At 36.5% G+C, this 22204-nt stretch overlaps 1 protein-coding gene across 1 annotated transcript in view; it reads left to right on the top strand.

Moving 5' to 3' along the window:
* ABCD3 (ATP binding cassette subfamily D member 3) overlaps nt 1-22204 on the top strand; it is an 82385-nt gene that overhangs the window by 46945 nt on the left and 13236 nt on the right. The window contains exons 9-20 of the mRNA XM_030868716.3: nt 1038-1180; nt 3847-3916; nt 6184-6253; nt 6338-6435; nt 6548-6639; nt 8219-8310; nt 8397-8460; nt 8589-8652; nt 21139-21216; nt 21322-21387; nt 21489-21578; nt 22057-22176. Coding sequence (XP_030724576.1) covers nt 1038-1180; nt 3847-3916; nt 6184-6253; nt 6338-6435; nt 6548-6639; nt 8219-8310; nt 8397-8460; nt 8589-8652; nt 21139-21216; nt 21322-21387; nt 21489-21578; nt 22057-22176 — 1047 coding nt within the window. The remainder of the gene's footprint in view (nt 1-1037; nt 1181-3846; nt 3917-6183; nt 6254-6337; nt 6436-6547; nt 6640-8218; nt 8311-8396; nt 8461-8588; nt 8653-21138; nt 21217-21321; nt 21388-21488; nt 21579-22056; nt 22177-22204) is intronic.

The raw sequence follows: 22204 nt of genomic DNA, 5'->3' as shown, positions 1-22204 counted from the left end.
CTTCTAGTAATTGTTGAAATGCATTGAATCAATCATACTGAATTTAAAAATAATACACACTATGTTCCATACACACTGTCTGAATAAAAAGATGAGTAAGACACAGTTCCTACTGAAGAGGGATTATGATCTGGTGAAAGGGTAGATATTCAAACAATTGTAATAAGTGATAAGTCCAGTAATGGAAGTGTGGAAATGTATTTACTGTCCAGAAGAATTGGAGGTGATATTTGCGCTGCTTTGAGGATGATGAGTAGGCCTCCATTAGACATGTCAGGCTTGCCAGACATAAGAACAACTTCATTGAAAGGCACGTTCAGGAAACAGTTATTTCAGTATGGCAGAACATAGGATATATATATGGGAATGAGGGAAGTACCTTCGATGAGCTTGGAAAGGCAAGCTTGAAGCTTCTCTCTTAGAAGGGTCAATGCGTGATGAGGTACTTTACCACATTAGAAAGTACGGCAGCTAGAAGCAAGACGCAGGAGAAGGGAAAGGCAGATTGAGCTCATTTGGGGGAATTGAGCTTGAGGTTCTACAGAGTAGTAAGCTTCAGATGTACAGTAAGTATTTGGAAATAACATCTTGGATTCTTAAGAGTGATGGGATTAGAGGTATAAATTTGGGAGGAGAAGGGAGTGAAAGAGAAAACCTCAGGGAGTATTAACATTCAAAGAAAAGGCGAAAAAGAGGTTTGCGAGTTATTGTGGAATTAAGAGAGTGTCGAGACGAGTTCCATCAGAAGAGTTTTAGGTGCTGTAAAAAAGAGTGGGGACTACAATTAGGAGTTTTTAAGTGAGCAAATTTGGGAGAGCTGGGGAAAGAGTGGTGGGAGGAGGAGTAGATGAGTAGTAAAAACAAAGAAGACCCAGTGTGTAATTTCTCAGAAAAGAAACAATTAAGGGAAAAAATTAGTCAAAAGAGTAATTTCTCTCAAAGTAACTGGAGTTAATTATAATAAATTGTGTGTGTTGCATTCAGTGAATTTATTATATCCTTGACCTTTGTATATCTTTCTCTCCCAATAATAACAGGGCCCAGCAAGCATGATGGCCTACTTGCTTGTTTCTGGGCTATTCCTAACTCGAATTAGAAGACCCATTGGTAAGATGACAATAACTGAGCAGAAGCTTGAAGGAGAGTATAGATACGTTAATTCTCGGCTCATCACAAACAGGTGTGTACAAATGTATTAAATGTATTTGGCTGTACTAAAAATTCCTTTGTATGGCTATTGAAGTCCTGTAAGCTGACTCCAAAAAGTCTAGTAACACTGTTACTGAAATTATGTCTGTGTGTATTTACTTCTTTTGAAAATATACATTATGAAGGATATCGGTTTTATAAAGTAGTAATCCTCTACGTTTCTAACCCTGTTTCTTGTTAACTGTTCAGTATCCCTGATTTACCTCTTCATGTCTTCTATTGACTAACTTTCTGTTGATTTCACTTTAAGCAAAGTCAAAAAAACAATTTAAATTCGAATTTACTTCTTCAAAGAAAATTTTGTCTCAATTTATCCACAAATGTTTTTTGTTCGAGACTGTATTTGGACTACTCAAAGTTAATTCAGTCTCACTGCATGTGTCTCTACCTATTTTCCAGACAGTTTAAAAATCCAAAGAAGGAAGTATTGGGCGTTAGAGCCAGCCTGACTAGTTTCAAAAGCTACCTTCTCCACTTATCAGTTATATATGACTTTTGGCAAGTTATTTATAGCCTCACTTTCCTTGTTTATGCTAGGTAGATAATATAGGGTTGTCATGAGGATTAAATATGAAATATATATAAAGCTTCCAGCACTGTTTTTAATATGTAGCAAGTGCTCAATACATTTTCTCGCATATTGATGATCTGTCAACCTTAAGTCATCTTGAGGGTCCTAATATTTATTTACTACCCTGTTGGCATTACAGAATTATTTAGGAAATTATTCTTTTAACAGTTCCCTCTTCCTTTATGTCCTTGGATTGCTAAAATAGTACCAGTTCTAAATAGGGTTTTTGTGCTGTAGGGAGACAGAAGAATAGAAGGTTGAGTAGAGAGGTGATCTGCCAAGTGAATGAAAGATGGTATCAGCTAGGATGCTTTCCATTGCAAGAAACAGAAAACCCTGACTCAGGTGGCTGCAACAATAAAGACATTTACTACTTCACATAAAAACTCTTAAAGATAGAGCAGTTCCAGGCGCAGCATGATCGGGGTGTCTGGGTCTTCTCTTGGCTCTCTCCTCCTCTGTATGTTACCCTTTTCCTCTGGCTAGTTCTCTTTGTGATCACAAGATGGCAAAAGCAGTTTTAGATCTCACCAGCCCTCCTTCCCTGCAAAAAGTCCAGAAACAAAAACAGACCATTTCTGCTGTCTCTTTAAGAGAGCAAGGAATCTTCGCCAGAAGCCCCACAACAGACTTTCTTTCACATCTCATTGGCCAGAATTATCACTAAAGCAATTACAGCAAAGTGATTGGCTTAGACCATTGGGAACTCTTCCCCTGTGGATGGAGTTGAGGCCATTCCTCAACCATTTGGATGCATAGAAAAGGATAGAGAACTTTAAGAAAATTGGGGTTCTCTTAGGAAGAAGGACATGGAAGAGAATAAATGTTGGATAGGCAGTTGTCAGTATTCTGGGATGTTCTGTTCTTTCAGGTTTTAGGTTTAGGCTAAAACGTTCAGGAGAAGTAGAATTATCACCTCATCTTTCTCCACTGACTTAAATGTGCAGAGGAGGTAAAAGGAAGTAAGAAGACAAATTATAGGTATAGGGATTCTGATACCCTGGGGCCCTGTATTATTGTGTAAGGGAAATTGTGAAAGGCAGGTCAAACACGAAGCAACTTTATGGAAAGTTAATTTTACTTGAATTGGTTGAGGTAGGGGCTACCTTGTTTTTATGATGGAAAAAAATACAGGTACATTTTGGACTAGAATATAAAACTCACATAAATTTTTAAGGGAAAAAAGAGACTTTAAAGAAATATTGTGTGTTTATTAAGAGCTGTTTTAACTGTGCCTTCTAGATGCCTATGTAAATCTTTACTTTCCTCTGCTATAAGAGGTACTTTGCTGGGAGAGTTTACATTATACTGAATAGAGTGGAAAACTAGACTTAAGTGTCAGATACGAGTTATAATTTCAGCTATTTGACCTTCCAGCTCCATGACTTCTGCAAATTTAGTTAACTATATTTAACCTATTTTCATCCATAAAATGACCCTTTTTTCCTAGTTAAGATCCTTGTGGCCCCTGTGTACCCATTCAAATCAGCTCAAAGAAAGAGGAGTTGCGAGGCTATGCTGGGGTTCCAAGAATAAGAACAACTGTTCAGCTAGGCCTCCTGGGAGCTGGCACTGTGAGGCGGGCAGGAATTAATTTGCTTTTCTGTCTTTTAAAGGCTGCATGTCATGGCATCACTACCTTATTTTTTTCTCTAACTGTTGTTTTCTCCTCTCCCTTCTGGTTAGATCTGTACTCAGTTTGTAGTAATGGCTGCCCTAGTCCTGCCTTCCTATATGTCATGGCAATTTCCTTCTTACTTCTTATTATATTTCTTATTTCTTTGTTCACATTTCTGAGAATTAACCCAGCACATCTTTTCCAGCCAGGCTATATGTGGCATATGCAACATATGTCAGTAGTGCAGTCTGTGATCCAGTCAGGTGCGTATCCCTGTGCTCTGATCAGTTGAGCTGGGTACAGATAGTGGCTTGAGATGTACCCAATAAGCTCATAGTCACAAAATGTCCAGTTATATACAAATATTCGGTCATTAAATACGGTATTTCAGTTATTTTTCAGGCTTAGGTAACATTAAAATTAATTGCTAAATTATTTTCTTTAATAGTGAAGAAATTGCCTTTTACAATGGAAATAAAAGAGAGAAGCAGACAATCCACTCAGTCTTCCGAAAACTGGTAAGATAACATGTTGGAGGCTCATGTGTTTATGGAAAAAAGATTGGGGGCCTTTGCCAAGATACATACATATACCTTTAATCTTTAAAATATTTATTTTTAAAATAACTAACTGTGAAGAATTTTTATACTGTGTTTTCCTAAAAACTATCAAATCATTGTATTAAGTTGCCCAACTATAAAAATGGGTAGGTTTTATTAAAATAATTGTCTGTACTTTTAAAGCGGTTACTTAGGAGTCTTATTTAGTGATAAATTTAGTGATTATTACAGAAAGAATTTGTTCCTGTAGCATTCATGGAAATACTGTTCAGCAAACATTTTCTGTAGTGGGCAAGATAATACATGTATAGTTTAGGCTTTTCAGGCCATATGGTCTCTGCTGCAACTGTTCAGTTCTGCCACTCAAGAGTAACCATATTCTGTATGTAAATGAATGGATGTGGCTATGTTCTAATAAAACTTTATTTACAAAAATAAGTGACAGGCTGGATTTGAACTGTGGGCCATAGTTTGCTGACCCTTGATTTAGAATATAAACGTTGTTTCTTATGAAAACTATACCTTGGTTTTTATTTACTTGCCGCTTGGAAAATTTGAATTTAATTAATTTTATTGATTATTCATTCAAAAGATACGGAGCACCATCTAGGTGTCTGTGCTTGTCCAGGTGATTAGTGTGATAACAGTGGTGTGTGTGATGGGCCACATCCTCCCTTTAAGGAGCTTACATTTTAGTGGAAGTTTTTGAAATTAAATACATATTTAAGGTGATTTTTAAAGGTTAAGGAAGTTATTTTAGATTATTTCAGAAATTGAATTTTTGCCTTTTTTATATTTAACATGACTGAATTTTGATAGTATTCACTGATAAAATGCATTTAAGGTAATGTTCTAGGGGACTGCTGTTAACTAGTTCGCTCTTCACATGGCTTGCCCATGCTTATCCTTTAGATTTCAGCCCAAAAGTTAACACCTTTTTGAGGCCTTGTCTTCTCTGATGGCCTCCACCAGTTATTTTCCCATTTTAATGATCTGTTTCCTTAAAAGCGTACATTGTGATTTATAATTATTTTGTTTGTTTACTAGTTTGTCTCTTTCATTAGTATGTGAATTCCATGAGCTCAGGGACCTTGTCTGCTTTATTCATTGTTGTATCTCCAGCATTGAGCTCAGTATGTAACATCTGTCATTCATTGAATACATGTTCTAGCCATTGTTCTTTCACAGAAGATATTAAGAGCAAGCTACCCTGTACTCAGGAAATCCACGTTTTAGTGGGGGAGACAATAAACAAGTAAACAACTGGATATTTTACAATATATGATTTCAGGTTGTAGTGAATTTTGTGACCAAAAATAAAATGGAATAAAGTGGTAGAGTATGATGGGGGCTGTTGCCTAGCTATTTTAGGTAGGGGATGGCAAGAAGGTCTTTCTTGAAGAGGTGGCATTTTATCAGAAACCCATATGAAGTAAGGGAGTTAGTCACAGAATATAAATATCTAGGAAGACAGTAATCCTGGCAGAGGGAACAGCAGGAGAAAAGCCTTAAGGCAGAAGCATGTTTGAGGAACCAATATTTCTGGAGCTCAGTGAGAAAGAGCAAAGTAGAAGCAGATGAGGTTTAAGATAGAGACCAGTGCCGGATCATGCAGGGCCTTGAGTAATATGATAGATGGAAAAGTCAAGAACATTAAAAATGCAGAATAAAATACATTTTTAGACTTGTAATTTTGAGATAATGCATGCTGAGATTAAAGCTACAGACTCGGGCTGTGTAGCATCACTAGCGCTGGGTTCAAATTGAGTGTAATATAATTCTTAGAGAAAGCACAGACCAGAGGTTTCCAACTAAGGCAAAGCATTGAGTGCTATTTCCAGACAGCTGGTGTTTCACCTAAATTAGCTCATCTTTCTGTTCTTTTTCTTTTGATTATTGATCAATTTTAACATGTATGTATCTGACAATATTATGAATACAGTGTCATTGTACTGTTACATGCAAGGGACACCACATTGATATTCTTTAAGTAGTTTCCATTCTGTTTGCATAAAAATGGTTTCATGAAGTATTTGTTTGGCAACTGTTCTGTGATCAGCATTGTGCTCAATGAAATGTGATGTATATAATGTCATCAGAGATCACAGGCACTCAGTTAATACTTGTTGAATACAAAAATTATTTAGTTTCTTTTGTCCTCATGATAGATTCATTTTTTTAATATACAGAAAGTATATATATTTTTTGTTTTTGCTTTCTGCCAGGTGGAGCACCTACATAATTTCATTTTGTTTCGGTTTTCTATGGGCTTCATTGATAGCATAATTGCCAAATGTAAGTATGCTTTAAAAGAGATAGTGGAATGGAATTTGTGGGAAAAGTGAAGTATTGTTGATGTTTTTAACTGTTTTGTTTCAGATTTTGCCACTGTGGTTGGTTATGTAGTTGTCAGTCGTCCTTTCCTAGATTTGTCTCATCCTCGACATCTCAAAAGCTCACATTCAGAACTTCTGGAGGTAAAGTGGTAGTAGTAGTCATACTCAATTGAAATTTTAAATATAACAATAAAGAAAAGCTAGTTTTAATCTTAGAAATATAAGTGAAAACTAATATTTATTTCTTTGTCAGGATTACTACCAAAGTGGAAGAATGCTTTTGCGAATGTCTCAAGCTCTGGGTCGAATAGTTTTGGCTGGCCGTGAAATGACAAGATTGGCTGGGTAAGTAAGATTAGTAATAATGAGCAATTGCAGAGAATAATTTTTTTTCAAATATGTTATCCTTAATAATTGTGCCCAGTTGAGGTTGAGATAAGGGGCAGTGAAGCCCCGTATTTCTTGCTCTTGCAAGCTGGTTTTGATAGAAAAGTAGGAAGATTTTTCTTTGATAGTGAACTTTCCATGTTTCCTTAAGATAGCTGTTTGGAGCCTTAAACTAGGTTAGTTGTTCTCAAGCTGTCTGTTCTGTGGACACTGGTATTCAGTAAGCTGGGAAATGTCGAATTGGGGCAGTCTTTCCTTGATTCACAGAAAATTAAGTTAGTGAATAGAATTTTCTCGTTTGAACTTTTTTGTCCCCTACCAGACTTTTTTGTCCTTAGGTCTTTGATACCTGGCAACTCAGCAAAAGATAAACAAGGATGAAGTTGATTTTAATGAAAAAAGTGAAAAGTTACTTTATGGTAGCTGTAGGTCCAGTTGTAAATATGGTCAGGGTGTCTAGTAAAATTGTTCTTAGACCATCAAATGGAGTTAAATATTTCAAAATTTCAGGGTCTAATATAAAGGGCTTGGTATGGTGTCAAAAAAACGATAATGTAAAAAAAGAGCACCGTAAGTTTCAGGTCATCTGAAGAAATTAGATGTCTTTGGATCTTTCCCAGGCCTGTGGTTAGTCTGCCTGTTTCCTCTGTTCCTTCTTCTCTACTCCTTTGTCAGTTAAGGTCTTCATGGCAAGATAGAAGAAGTTATAAACTACTATGAGGAGTCTCTCTCTTGAGAATGCTGACATTCTTCCTACTTGTTAATAACTTTCTCATGCCTTTACAGCTCCTAGCATATGGGATGCTTCTGTTCCTTTAGGAAGTTTCTGCTTGTTATTCACAGAATGATCCTGTTTGCTTCTCTGGTTAGAGTGCTTTCTCTTCGACCATAATATCATTCTTCTCCTCCTCAACTTCTTGTCATTAGTTTTGATTTCTATCACCACAGTGATTTCTCTCTAATATTAAGAACACTTCATCTTTTTTCCCTCTTCAGAGGAAGAAAGAGAGGAATCCTCCAAATTCTTCCATGTTTGCAGGGAAGTAGTGTGCATTTGGCATACTTAAAATAAATGATGTCCTCAGAGAGAAAAGCCAACTTTATCCAAGGCTTTATAACTCGCTCCAGCAGGAACTCAGGGTCCATGCTTCCTGGACCTAAGGAATGCACTAGCATTGGTCCTTTTATAGTATTTACTAGAAAATTCCTTAAAATTCTAGTGGCAGAGAACCTTCTTGATTTGCCTATTAATGAAGTATCTGTTGAGGTGGGATCCTATGAGACCTCTTTTCTTAGCCGCATGTTCCTCCTCTCCTATTGAAGCATAATAATAAAATGTGTACTAATACTTTATGTTGATGAGATGTCTTTTAAGTTATCTCATTTAAACTAAATGATAAGTTTAGAAACTTCAGTTAGATTTGTATAAAGTAAAAAATATGAACTTAATGTTATATGTCAATTATATTCAAAATAAATAATAAAAATTAAAGATATAGCCTTTGGAGTTTTGATTATGACTTCTTTTTTTCTTCAGCTTTACTGCTCGGATTACAGAATTAATGCAAGTACTAAAGGATTTAAATCAGGGCAAATATGAACGCACCATGGTCTCACAACAGGAAAAAGGTAAATATGAATGCACTAGGTCACATAAGTTTTTGCTGACATGACATGATGCTTTAATACTGATTTTTCCATTTAATGTATTGAAGGAGCACAAGGCATTCCCTTGATACCTGGTGTTGGAGAAATCATCAATGCAGATAACATTATAAAGTACGTACAGAAAAGGGTTCTTTAGCACCATAAACATCTGTTAAACTACACAGTAGCCTTTCTCTTTCAGCTACATCTGCTTAGTGTTAAATGTAAAATTATTCTCTTTTTATTAATTTCCTCTATAGATTTGATCATGTTCCTTTAGCAACGCCAAATGGAGATATCTTGATTCGAGACCTTAATTTTGAAGTAAGTTTTTACATGGTTATATAAAAGCTTAAATCATCTTCAGAATGTGAAATGGAGAACTGTTGTCTGAATATTTAACATAATTTTAAGGCTTCGCTTAGTTTCTGAACCCACAAAATTGCTTTAAAAAGTAAGTCTTTATAAAGGAGGACTGCCTTCGATTAAGGTAGTCATAAGGTACTGTAAATTTCCAGTTATAAGATAAATAAGTACCAGGGATGTAATGTACAACATGACCAATATAAAAACACTGCTGTATGTCATATAGAAAAGTTGTTAAGAGAGTAAACCCTAGGACTTCTCATCACACACACAAATTTTTTTTCTATTTCTCTAATTTTGTATCTGTATGAGGTGATGGATGTTCACTAAACTTACTGTGATAATCATTTCATGGTGTATGGAAGTCAAATCATTATGCTGTACACCTTAAACTTAGTGTTGCATGTCAATGATATCTCAATAAAACTGGAAGAAAAAAATAAAAAGTAAGTCTTTGAAATAGAAATTTATTTTTCTTATTTGACAGGACTTTAAAGTTTCAAATACTACTATCAAAAATCTTTTGCAAATAAAGTCCATCTGAAGAAAGCCATAGAAGATATAGATAATTGGAATCTCCGATGTAAGATGAATATTTAAACATGCAAATATAACAGTCTCTTTAAATTAAAATAATTTACCATTTGGTAGTATTTTGATGGTATAGGAGGATCTGTACCTATAAAAACAAAACATAAACTTTCATATTACTGATGAAAACAGTGGAAGAGCAGCACAATAGTGCTGCAGATTGCCACTCACCCAAGACACATAACATCTCGAGCCAAGTGAATTGTGGTGCTGATCAATATAGTCTATTAACCAAATGGGAATATGGCAGGCCAAATGAAAAAGAAAAAGCAAAAGATGAGAATTATTGTTATTGTATGATTTTATAAGACTCTTACAGACCTAAGGGTTACTATTTAGGTTATGTGTCTATTGTGACTTTACGAATAGTTCATATCTGAAAATCTTGAAGATTAGTAACAGATGGCTATCATGTGGGCTGTCTCTCCAGTTCCAGATACCATTACTCTGGAATAACACTGTCCAATAGCACTTTCTGCCATGATGGAAATGTTCTGTGTCTGCATTGTCCAGTATAGTAGCCACATGTGGATATTGTATTCTTGAAATATGGCTAGTATAGTTCAGGAACTGAATTTTAGATTTTACTTAATTTTAATGAATTTGACCTTAAATAGCCATGTGACTAGTGGCTATTGTATTGGACAGCACAACTCCAGAATTCTCTACATGCTTATGTGTATGGTCCTCTGTAATTTGTGTTGTATATGGAGATTCTTTTCAACTGCTGTTATTGAAGGAATGTTGTCTGATAGTTTATAAAATAAGGAGTATAATTACTGGATTTGTTTTCAAAGTGTTATGGGTAAGTCTTCAGTTTTTCTACTCTTAGTCATGTATATTTATTATGTACGTCTCCACTTTCTTTTTAAGGAACTGTAAAGATGAAAAGTGTTGGTTATGCAAAGTACTTTGGACTTATTCAACAATGAGTGTTATATATTGTCATGTTTACTTTAAAGCCAGGAAACAAAAAGGGAAGTACAGAAAATGTGAATATATTTGGTAAATATTTAGTGGCACAAGTATTACAGAAGTGTTTTCTCATTTAGCTCCAGGTGCTGCAGTCAGAGCTACAGCTCTAGGTGCTGCTTTGCTCCCTTGGCAAAGTAGGTGGCCACCTACAGGGCTTGATTTCAGGAATAAAACAGAGCTTAAAACTCCATCTTTGATAGATTTTCAGTAGCCCCTTTATTGTCACTACCCAAGAGTAAAAAGGGCCATGAGATTTCTCCATTGAAGAATCCTCTTAGCCCTTTCTCCTACTTTCCCTCACTTGTGTCTTTACACAGACATAGAATACGCCAACAATACAGATGCACACATGGCTTGAGCCTAGTGAGGAGAGATTTGGGATCTGTATGTACAGCCACGTGGAATAAATAGATCATGATTATGGTCTGTGATATGCTCACTTTGTCATAGTGTTACCACACTAATGCTGTCCCTTTCATCTTAGTCCAAAGCCGCCCTTCCCTTTAAAGCCTTTATGTTTGAATTTTAGTATACTTCTGGCCAGTCCTGATAACTTCACTTTTAGTCTTAGAAAGGACCTAACTTTTTTGTTCTTATTTTGGTTTCATTTTGGAAAGTCTTATTTTAGTTATCAGTTACACCCCTGCTTGTTTAAGTTTTTTTGCTCTGTGACCATGTTCCATATCACTGTTGTCTATTCTGTGATTCTTGTATTGTTTTCTCCTCCACTTGGAGCTGTTTCTTTGACTTCTGTACTTTTGGTCCACTGTTAATAAATTCCTCTTCTGTCTCTTTCTGACTTAGGGTATTCTAAGTTAGACTTGGCTTTTTCTCACTTATTTTGTCTTTCTATCATTTTTTTAACATTGTTTTATTTTGTTTTTTAATTCAACAAACATCCATCACTTCTTTGTAACATCTGATTGTTTTCTATCCATCTGGCTTACTTGAAAATAAAGATTCCTTTCTCCTGCAAAGAGACATGATAAAACTGAGACTTGGCCATCACAAATAAATGTGTCCTACTTTATGATCAGTTTGCCTTTTGTGTTACCTAATAATCAAATAATGTAAGCTTCTTTGAGATAGGAGATTTTATATCTTATTCCTTTATAAACTCCCTCAGCAATGGCATATTTATATAGACTGGAGAAACCCTAAGAAATAACTACTTGCAGGTTATAATGTGGGCATTAAAATAGTACTTTGTAACTTACTAAAATTTTTACCTTTTCAGTAAGGGAGCATATTTTAATGTTTAAAGAAGCCTAAGTAAATCTTCGTAAACAGCATACTTTCATGTAATCTCTCTTTTATTTAAATCATATTTATGTGTAGAATATTTTGATGTTTTATTATAGTAAATTCATAGGAAGTAGGATTTATCAAGAAGTGATATTTCTGGGGGAATATTTTTATTGGTAAAGATATGGTGGTTCAAAGCATTCGTTGCCCCAGTAAAGCAATCCAGGATCCTCAATAATAGAGTGTTATTGGGACTTCCCTGGTGGTTCAGTGGTTAAGAATCCGCCTGCCAGTGCAGGGGACACTGGTTCCAGCCCTGGTCCGGGAAGATCCCACATGCCGTGGAGCAGCTAAGCCCGTGCTCCACAGCTACTGAAGCCTGTCCTAGAGCCCATGCTCTGCAGCAAGAGAAGCCACCACAATGAGCAGCACACCGCAACAAAGAGTGGCCCCCGCTCACCACAACCAAAGAAAGCCTGTGCGCAGCAATGAAGACCCAACGTAGCCAAAAATAAATAAATAAAATAAATTTATATTTAAAAAATTTAAAAATAGAGTGTTATTAAGAACTTAATAACTGGTTTTCAGTGAAAGGAACCCTTGGCTTTTAGTCTTAATTCAACCCAGAAAAAAAAATACATGTTTTTACAAATCTTTAATTTGGAAAAATTATCGCTGGCTTACCATGGCTGATGTCATAATTGGAAGTTTTGTCCAACATTATCAAAAGCCATGGAGTAAAGAAAAGTTAATGCTGAGTCTAAGACATTTGTGCATAGAAGAGTACCTAAGGATTTCAGTAACTCTAGTTGCTATTTATACACATCATTACAAACTTGGTTTTGAGGTTTCCCGGCATGTTGCACCAAGTAATGTGGAGGGGTATTGGATATCAGTGAAAGCCACAGTAAGCAGTTAGGTGCAGAGAAGAGTACATATGGCTAACATTACCTAAATAAATCAGAGTGCTAGGGAACCATTTAATTAATCGTTCTCTGAACTTTAAGGTGCTCCTAGGGGAAACACTTTTATAGTAGAGTACAATTATTATATATAATGTATTACTAGGAATATTCACTATATTCAATTTTATAGGAAAAAGAAATATGTATTTAGAAGAAGTCCATCAAAATAACTCTTTAAAATAATTTCTCAGAAAAAAAGACAAATATCTGGAAAAGTCATTCAGAATAGCTCATTCTCTAATATACAACATAAAATTTACCATTTTAACTATTTTGAAGTATACAGTTCAGTGGCATTAAGTACATTTAGTGTGTTGTGCAACCATCACCTCTATCTTCAGAACTTTTTCATCACAGCAAAGAGAAACTCTGTACCCATTAAACAGTAACTCGTTTCTCCCCACCCCTTAGTCCCTGGTAACCTCTGTTCTACTTTCTGTCTCACTGAATTTGCCTATTCTGGGTACCTCATGTGAATGGAATCATAACATTTGTCCTTTTGTGTCTGGCATATCTCACTTAGCATCGTGTCTTCAGATTCATTCATGTTGTGGCATGTACCGGAATTTCATTCCTTTTAAGGCTGAATAATAATATTCCATTGTATGTATATGCCACATTTTGTTTATTCATTTATCCACTTGGGTTGCTTCCACTTTCGACTATTTTGAATAACGCAGAAGGTTCTGCATTCCATCAGAAAAAGTTCTTTCAGTGGCTTACAGCACCCTATAGTGTTTATCTGCCGTTACCCTACCACCACCTCTGACCTCTCTGAGCTCATTTCTTACTACTCTTCCCTCCTGCTCATTCTTCTTCAGCAGAATCCTTTCTGGTTTTTGAATAGGACAGGTACATTCCTGCTTCAGCCTTTGTAGCTACTTTTTGTGGGTAGGGTTGGGACTGCAACAGTCCCTCCAGATAAACTTCTGGTTTACTCTTTCTTTCACAGCTTTGCCCAGTTGTCATTTTCAGTGAGGCCTGGCCTGGCCACCTTAAAAATGCAACCCACCCCCCCCCCCCGCCACAGTTTCTTTTACCTTTATCTATTTTTTCCCTGTAGCACTTATTTTCTAACATACTGTTTAATTTACTTATTTATTATGCATGTTCCTTATTGTATATCTCTCCCACTAGAATGTGTACTGGTAAGGGTAAGGATTTTGCTGTGTTTTTTTGTTGTTCTTTGGGTTTCTTTGGTCTCTTTTACTCACTAATGTAGCTGCATTGCCTCGAACAGAGCCAGACACTGAGTATTCAATACATATTCATTGAATTAAAAAATAAGAACCTAAGGCTCAACAGTTTAAAAAAGGCAGGTTCCACAGCCAGGGTAACTCATATCTCTCTGTTGTCTTTTCCTGCTGTGATACATTGCTGTGTGAGCTACAATTATGACTCAGGTTTTTTGATTCATCACCAGGTTGATTAACTCAGATAAGACCATAAGCTTAGAAATCAACCACTCTTGACATTTTTCATTTAACTTTACGTTGTTGCAGAGCAATTTGGTGGCACTTATAAATATTTATAATACATATGTACTTTATACAATACATAATTTCTAAGAATCTGATCTGTAGAAGTATTTCTCACTAGTGCATCAGTTTGCACTCTCAGAGCTTCATTGCAGTATTATTAAAAGAGCAAGCAAAATGCAGACAACCTAAATATTTAACAAAAGGAGAGTATTTAAATACGTTATGATACATCCTTACTATGGAATACACTGCAGGCATTAAGAGAGGAATGGGGAGAATCTGAATATACTGACCTGAAAGAATATCTGTGATATATTGTTTGTTTGTTATTTATTTATTTTAAATTTTATTTTATTTTTATACAGCAGGTTCTTATTAGTTATCTCTTTTATACATATTAGTGTATATGTCAATCCCAATCTCCCATTTCATACCACCACCACCCTGCCCCCCACCCGACCCCCACCTCCGTTTCCCTCACCTTGGTGTCCATACGTTTGTTCTCTTCATCTGTGTCTCTATTTCTGCCATGCGAACCAGTTCATCTGCACCATTTTTCTAGATTCCACATATATGCATTAATATACAATACTTGTTTTTCTCTTTCTGACTTACTTCACTCTGTATGACAGTCTCCAGGTCCATCCACGTCTTGACAAATGACCCAATTTCGTTCCTTTTTCTGGCTGAGTAATATTCCATTGTATATATATACCACATCTTCTTTATCCATTCGCCTGTTCATGGGCATTTAGGTTGCTTCCATGACCTTACTATTGTAAATAGTACTGCAGTGAGCATTGGGGTGCATGTGTCTTTTTGAATTATGGTTTTCTCTGGCTATCTGCCCAGTAGTGGGATTGCTGGGTCATATGGTAATTCTACTTTTAATTTTTTAAGGATCATCCATGCTGTTCTCCATAATGGCTGTATCAATTTACATTCCCACCAACAGTGCGAGAAGGTTCCCTTTTCTCCACACCCTCTCCAACGTTTGTTGTTTGTGGATTTTCTGATGATGCCCATTCTAAATGGTGTGAGGTGATAACTCATTGTAGTTTTGATTTGCATTTCTCTAATAATTAGTGATGTTGAGCAGCTTTTTATGTGCCTCTTGGTCATCTGTATGTCTTCTTTGGAGAAATGTCTATTTAGGTCTTCTGCCCATTTTTTGATTGGGTTGTTTGTTCTTTTTAATACTGAGCTGCATGAGCTGTTTATATAGTTTGGAGATTAATCCTTTGTCCATTGATTCGTTTGCAAATATTTTCTCCCATTCTGAGGGTTGTCTTTTTGTCTTGTTTATAGTTTGCTTTGCTGTGCAAAAGCTTTGAAGTTTCATTAGGTCCCATTTCTTGATTTTTGTTTTTATTTCCATTACTCTAGGAGGTGGATAAAAAAAGATCTTGCTGTGATTTATTTCAAGAGTCTTCTTCCTGTGTTTTCCTCTAACAGTTTTATAGTGTCTGGTCTTAAATTTAGGACTTTAATCCATTTTGAGTTTATTTTTTGTGTATGGTGTTAGGGAGTGTTCTAATTTCATTCTTTTACATGTAGCTGTCCAGTTTTTCCAGCACCACTTATTGAAGAGGCTGTCTTTTCTCTATTATATATCCTTGCCTCCTTTGTCATAGATTAGTTGACCATAGGTGCATGGGTTTATCTCTGGACTTTCTATCCTGTTCCACTGATCTATATTCTGTTTCTGTGCTAATACTATATTGTCTTTATTTTATTTTATTTTTAATTTTTAGCTGTGTTGGGTCTCCGTTGCTGTGCATGGGCTTTCTCTAGTTGCGGTGATCCAGGGGTACTCTTCGTTACTGTGTGCGGGCTTCTCATTGTCGTGGCTTCTCTTGTTGCAGACACGGGCTCTAGGCACGCAGGTTTCAGTAGTTGTGGCACGTGGGCTCAGGAGTTGTGGCTTGCGGGCTCTAGAGCTCAGGCTCAGTAGTTGTGGTGCATGGGCTTCGTTGCTCCGTGGTGTGTGAGATCTTCCTGGGCCAGACTCGAACCCGTGTCCCTTACATTGGCAGGCAGATTCTTAACCACTGTGCCACCAGGGAAGCCCCTACCATATTGTCTTGATTACTGTAGCTTTGTGATATAGTCTGAAGTCAGGGAGTGTGATTCCTCCAGCTCCGTTTTTTTCCCTCAAACTAGCTTTGGCTATTCAGGGTCTTTTGTGTCTCCATACAAATTTTAAGATTTTTTTGTTCTATTTCTGTAAAAAATGCCATTGATAATTTGGTAGGGATTGCATTGAATCTGTAGATTGCTTTGGGTAGTATAGTCATTTTCACAGTACTGATTCTTCCAATCCAGGAACATGGTATATCTCTCCATCTGTTTGTGTCATCTTTGATTTCTTTCATCAGTGTCTTATAGTTTTCTGAGTACAGGTCTTTTACCTCCTTAGGTAGGTTTATTCCTAGGTATTTTATTCTTTTCATTGCAATGGTAAATGAGATTGTTTCCACAATTTCTCTTTCTGATCTTTCATTGTTAGTGTATAGGAATGCAAGAGATTTCTGTGCATTAATTTTGTATCCTGCAACTTTACCAAATTCATTTGGTGGCATCTTTAGGATTCTCCATGTATAGTATCATGTCATCTGTAAACAGTGACAGTTTTACTTCTTCTTTTCCAATTTGATTCCTTTTATTTCTTTTTCTTTTCTGATTGCTGTGGCTAGGACTTCCAAAACTATGTTGAATAAAAGTTGTGAGAGTGGACATCCTTGTTTTGTTCCTGATCTTAGAGGAAATGCTTTCATTTTTCACCATTGAGAATGATGTTTGCTGTGGGTTTGTCACATATGGCCTTTATTATGTTGAGGTAGTTTCCCTTTTTGCCCAATTTATGGAGAGTTTTTATCATAAATGGGTGTTGAATTTTGTCAAAAGCTTTTACTGCATCTATTGAGATGATCATATGGTTTTTTTCTTCAATTTGTTAATATGGTGTATCGCATTGATTTGCATATATTGAAGAATCCTCGCATCCCTGGGATAAATCTCACTTGATCATGGTGTATGATCCTTTTAATGTGTTGTTGGATTCTGTTTGTTAGTATTTTGTTGAGGATTTTTGCATCTATGTTCATCAGTCTGTAATTTTCTTTTTTTGTAGTATCTTTGTCTGGTTTGGGTATCAGGGTGATGGTGGCCTTGTAGAATGAGTTTGGGAGTGTTCTCCCTCTGCTATATTTTGGAAGAGTTTGAGAAGGATAGGTGTTAGATCTCCTCTAAATGTTTGATAGAATTCACCTGTGAAGCCATTTGGTCCTGGATTTTTGTTTGTTGGAAGATTTTTCATCACAGTTTCAATTTCATTACTTGTGATTGGTCTGTTTATATTTTCTCTTTCTTCCTGGTTCAGTCTCGGAAGGTTATGCTTTTCTAAGAATTTGTCCATTTCTTTCAGGTTGTCCATTTTATTGGCATGGAGTTGCTTATAGTAGTCTCTTACGATGTTTTGTATTTCTGTGGTGTCCATTGTAACTTCTTTTTCATTTCTAGTTTTATTGATTTGAGTCCTCTCCCTCTTTTTCTTGATGAGTCTGGCTAAAGGTTTATCAATCCTGTTTATCTTCTCAGAGAACTAGCTTTTAGTTTTATTGATCTTTGCTATTGTTTTCTTTGTTTCCATTGCATTTATTTCTGCCCTGATCTTTATGGTTTCTTTCCTTCTACTAACTTTGGGTTTTGTTTGTTCTTCTTTCTCTAGTTCCTTTAGGTGTAAGCTTAGATTGCTTATTTGAGATTTTTCTTGTTTCTTTAGGTAGGATTGTGTTGCTCTAAACTTCCCTCTTAGAACTGCTTTTGCTGCATCCCGTAGCTTTTGGGTCATTGTGTTTTCCTTGTCATTTGTCTCTAGGTATGTTTTGATTTCTTCTATGATTTCTTCAGTGATCTCTTGGTTATTTATTAATGTATTGTTTAGCCTCCATGTGTTTGTGTTTTTTACGTTTTTCTCCCTGTAATTGATTTCTAATCTCATAGTATTGTGGTTGAAAAAGATGCTTGCTATGATTTCAGTGTTCTTAACTTACGGAGGTTTGATTTGTGACCCAAGGTCTGATCTACCCTGGAGAATGTTCCATATGCACTTGAAAGTGTAATCTGCTGTTTTTGGATGGAATGTCCTATAAATATCAATTAAATCTGTCTGGTCTGTTGTGTCATTTAAAGTTTGTGCTTCCTTATTAGTTTTCTGTCTGGATTATCGGTCCATTGGTGTAAGTGAGGTGTTAAAGTCCCCCTCTATTGTTGTGTTACCGTTGATTTCCTCTTTTATAGCTGTTAGCAGTTGCCTTATGTATTGAGGTGCTCCTGTGTTGCTGCATAAATATTTATAATTGTTATATAATCTTCTTGGATTGATCCCTTGGTCATTATGTAGTGTCCTTCCTTGTCTCTTATAACATTCTTTATTTTAAAGTCTATTTTATCTGATATGAGTGTTGCTACTCCAGCTTTCTTTTGATTTCCATTTGCATGGAATATCTTTTTCCATCTCCTCACTTTCAGTCTGTATGTATCCCTAGGTCTGAAGTGGGTCTCTTGTAGACAGCATATTTATGGGTCTTGTTTTTGTATCCATTCAGCAATCCTGTGTCTTTTGGTTGGAGCATTTAATCCATTCACATTTAAGGTAATTATCAATATGTATGTTCCTATTAGACCATTTTCTGAATTGTTTTGGGTTTGGTTTTGTATGTCCTTTTTTTCTCTTATGCTTCCCACCTAGAGAAGTTCCTTTAGCATCTGTTGTAGAGCTGGTTTGGTGGTGCTGAATTCTCTTAGCTTTTGCTTGTCTGTAAAGCTGTTGATTTCTCCACTGAATCTGAATGAAGTCCTTGCCAGGGAAGTAATCTTAGTTGTACTTTAGATATATCATGCCACTCCCTTCTGGCTTGTAGAGTTTCTGCTGAGAAATCAGCTGTTAATCTTATGGGAGTTCTCTTGTATTTTTCATTTTTCCCTTGTTGCTTTTAATAATTTTTCTTTGTCTTTAATTTTTGCCAGCTTGTTTATTATATGTCTCGGCGTGTTTCTCCTTGGATTTATCCTGTGTGGGACTCTCTGCACTTCCTGGACTTGGGTGGCTATTTTCTTTCCCATGTTAAGGAAAGTTTTAGACTCTAATCTCTTCAGATATTTTCTCGGGTCCTTTCTCTCTCTCTTCTTCTTCTTGGGACCCCTGTAATGTGAATGTTCATGTGTTTAATGTTGTCCCAGAGGTCTCTCAGTCTGTCTTCATTTCTGTTCATTCTGTTTTCTTTATTCTGTTCCACAGCAGTGAATCCCACCATTCTTTCTTCCATATTCTGTTCCACTGCAGTGAATTCCACCATTTCTTCCAGGTCACTTATCTGTTCTTCTGCCTCAGTTACTCTGCTATTGATTCCTTCTAGTGTACTTTTCATTTCAGTTATTGTGTTGTTCATCTCTGTTTGTTTGTTCTTAAATCTTCTGGGTGTTTGTTCTTTAATTGTTCTAGGTCTTTAATTGTTCTAGAAGATACATTTCTTGTATCTTCTCAATCTTTGACTCCTCTGTTCTTTTTCTGAGGTCCTGGATCATCTTTGCTATCATTATTCTGAATTATTTTTCTGGAAGATTGCGTATCTCCACTTCATTTAGTTGTTTTTCTGGGGTTTTATCTTGTTCCCTCATCTGGTACATAGTACTCTGCCTTTTCATTTTGTCTATCTTTGTGTGAATATGGTTTTTGTTCCACAGGCTGCAGGACTGTAGTTCTTGTTTCTGCTGTCTGCCCTCTGGTGGATGAGGCTATCTGAGAGTCTTGTGTAAGCTTCCTGTTGGGAGGGACCAGTGGTAGGTAGAGCTGGGTGTTGCTCTGATGGGCAGAACTCAGTAAAACTTTAATCCACTTGTCTGCTGATGTGTGGGGCTGAGTTCCCTCCCTGTTGGTTGTTTGGCCTGAGGTGACCCAACACTGGAATCTACGCGGCTCTTTGGTGGGGCTAATGGTGACTCTGGGAGTGCTCATGCCAAGGATTACTTCCCAGAACTTCTCCTGCCAGTGTCCTTGTCCCCAGGGTGAGCCACAGCCACCCCCCCACCCCCGCCTCTGCAGGAGACCCTCCCGCACTAGCAGGTAGGTCTGGTTCAGTCTCCTGTGGGGTCACTGCTCCTTCCCCCTGGGTCCTGATGTGCACACTACTTTGTGTGTGCCCTCCAAGAGTGGAGTCTCTGTTTCCCCCAGTCCTGTTGAAGTCCTGCAGTCAAATCCTGCTAGCCTTCAAAGGCTGATTCTCTGGGAATTCTTCCTCCCATTGCCAGACCCCTAGGTTGGGAAGCCTGACGTGGGGCTCAGAACTGTCACTCCAGAGGGTGGACTTCTGTGGTATAATTGTTCTCCAGTTTGTGTTCTCCCAGTGGTTATGGGATTTGATTTTATTGTGATTGTTCCCCTCCTACCGTCACATTGTGGCTCCACCTTTGTCTTTGGATGTGGGATATCTTTTTTGGTGAGTTCCAGTGTTTTCCTGTTGATAAGATTGTTCAGCAGTTAGTTGTGATTCTGGTGCTCTTGCAGGAGGGAGGGCACGTCCTTCTATTCCACCATCTTGATCCCTTCCATGAAATTCATTTTGTTTACATCTGTATTTTGTACAAGTCTTTATTTATACCTTTCCTGAGCTGTTTTATTATGGTATATTTCTTGTAAGCAATATATAACTAGATTTTTTTAAGTACATTTTAAAAACCTCAAAAGCAAAGCAAAATAAAACATAATTCTTTGCTGACCTCCCCAACTAGGCAGGATGAGTCTATTCAGCACCCGATATATTGTTAAATAAGAACAAGTTGTAGAGCAGTATATATAGTACAATTCTGTTTTTAAAACAAGAATGTGTTTACATACATAATTACTGTTTTCAAGAATTCAAGCTTTAGATATTTGTATTCTGATTGAGATTAAGTTGATATCAATCAATAGTGATATTTAAGTGGGAAAAAAAGTGACTGAGTAAAAATTGAAAGTAAACAAAAATAAAAGGTCTCTTCATCCATACCCTCCACTGCTTCTACCTAATATCACATTTATAGACATAATAGAAAGCTCATCATTAGCGAAGAACTATTTGACTCTATGGAAATGTTCATTGAGTGTATATTCTATTTAATTAATTCATAGACTCATTTCCTTTCAGGTTCGATCTGGGGCAAACGTTCTAATTTGTGGTCCAAATGGCTGTGGAAAGAGTTCACTTTTCCGTGTTCTTGGTGAAGTAAGTAAAAATTGGCCTCAAGGTTTTGTAGTCTTATTTTGCCATATAATCTACCACATTGTGAAATTTACAGCTCTTCTTCCCCCTCCTCCTCTGCTTTTATAGTTATGGCCTCTTTTTGGAGGACGTCTAACTAAACCCGAGAGAGGAAAGTTATTTTACGTTCCCCAGGTAAGACCTTGTTTGAGTTATTTTATAATCTTTGATTTCAAGATCTTTTAACTTATTTTTTAAAAAATCACTTCTAATGATTTTTGCTCTGTTACTATCAGAGACCTTATATGACCCTTGGAACACTTCGAGACCAAGTGATATATCCAGATGGAAGAGAAGATCAGAGAAAGAAGGGGATTTCTGACCTCGTAAGGAAATGTTTATTTCCTAGACTTACTGAAAACACCACTTCAGAGTCTTTATCTTAATCAGTTAAGTATTTTAGATTTCAAGTAGTTTATCCTAACCTTTTGTAAAGGCTTCTACAGCCTGATCATTAATTATAACTTTCCAGGTTGAGGTAAGACGTTAACCATTTTGCTTAAATATGACTTGTTGAATGTTTAACCTTGTCTTTACACTATTGTTTGTTTTCTCATTGCCCTTGTCCTTTAATTATGTACAATAGTATTATTTTCTTTATGCCTCTAGATATATTTTGTCAAAATTAGTATAAATAGGAAGTAAAGAGTTTGTTTACCTTTGTGCCACATTCTTTTGTGAAATGTGCCTTTTTTAGTGATATTGACAATAGTATTATAGTCCTTCTAGTTTAAAAAATAAAGCAAGATAGAGAATATTGGTTTATATTAAGCACGATTTCATCTTTAATCATTTTGCTGAAAGGTACTGAAGGAATACTTAGACAATGTCCAGCTGGGTCATATCCTTGAACGTGAAGGAGGCTGGGACAGTGTTCAGGATTGGATGGATGTACTCAGTGGTGGAGAAAAGCAAAGAATGGCAGTAAGTGTGCTCTGAAAACACTGCACAG

This window comes from Globicephala melas, chromosome 1, assembly GCF_963455315.2.
Source record: "Globicephala melas chromosome 1, mGloMel1.2, whole genome shotgun sequence".
NCBI classification, from domain to species: Eukaryota; Metazoa; Chordata; class Mammalia; order Artiodactyla; family Delphinidae; genus Globicephala; species Globicephala melas.
The sequence above is the reverse complement of the archived record's forward strand: the minus strand, read 5'-3'. Positions and strand labels throughout refer to the sequence as shown.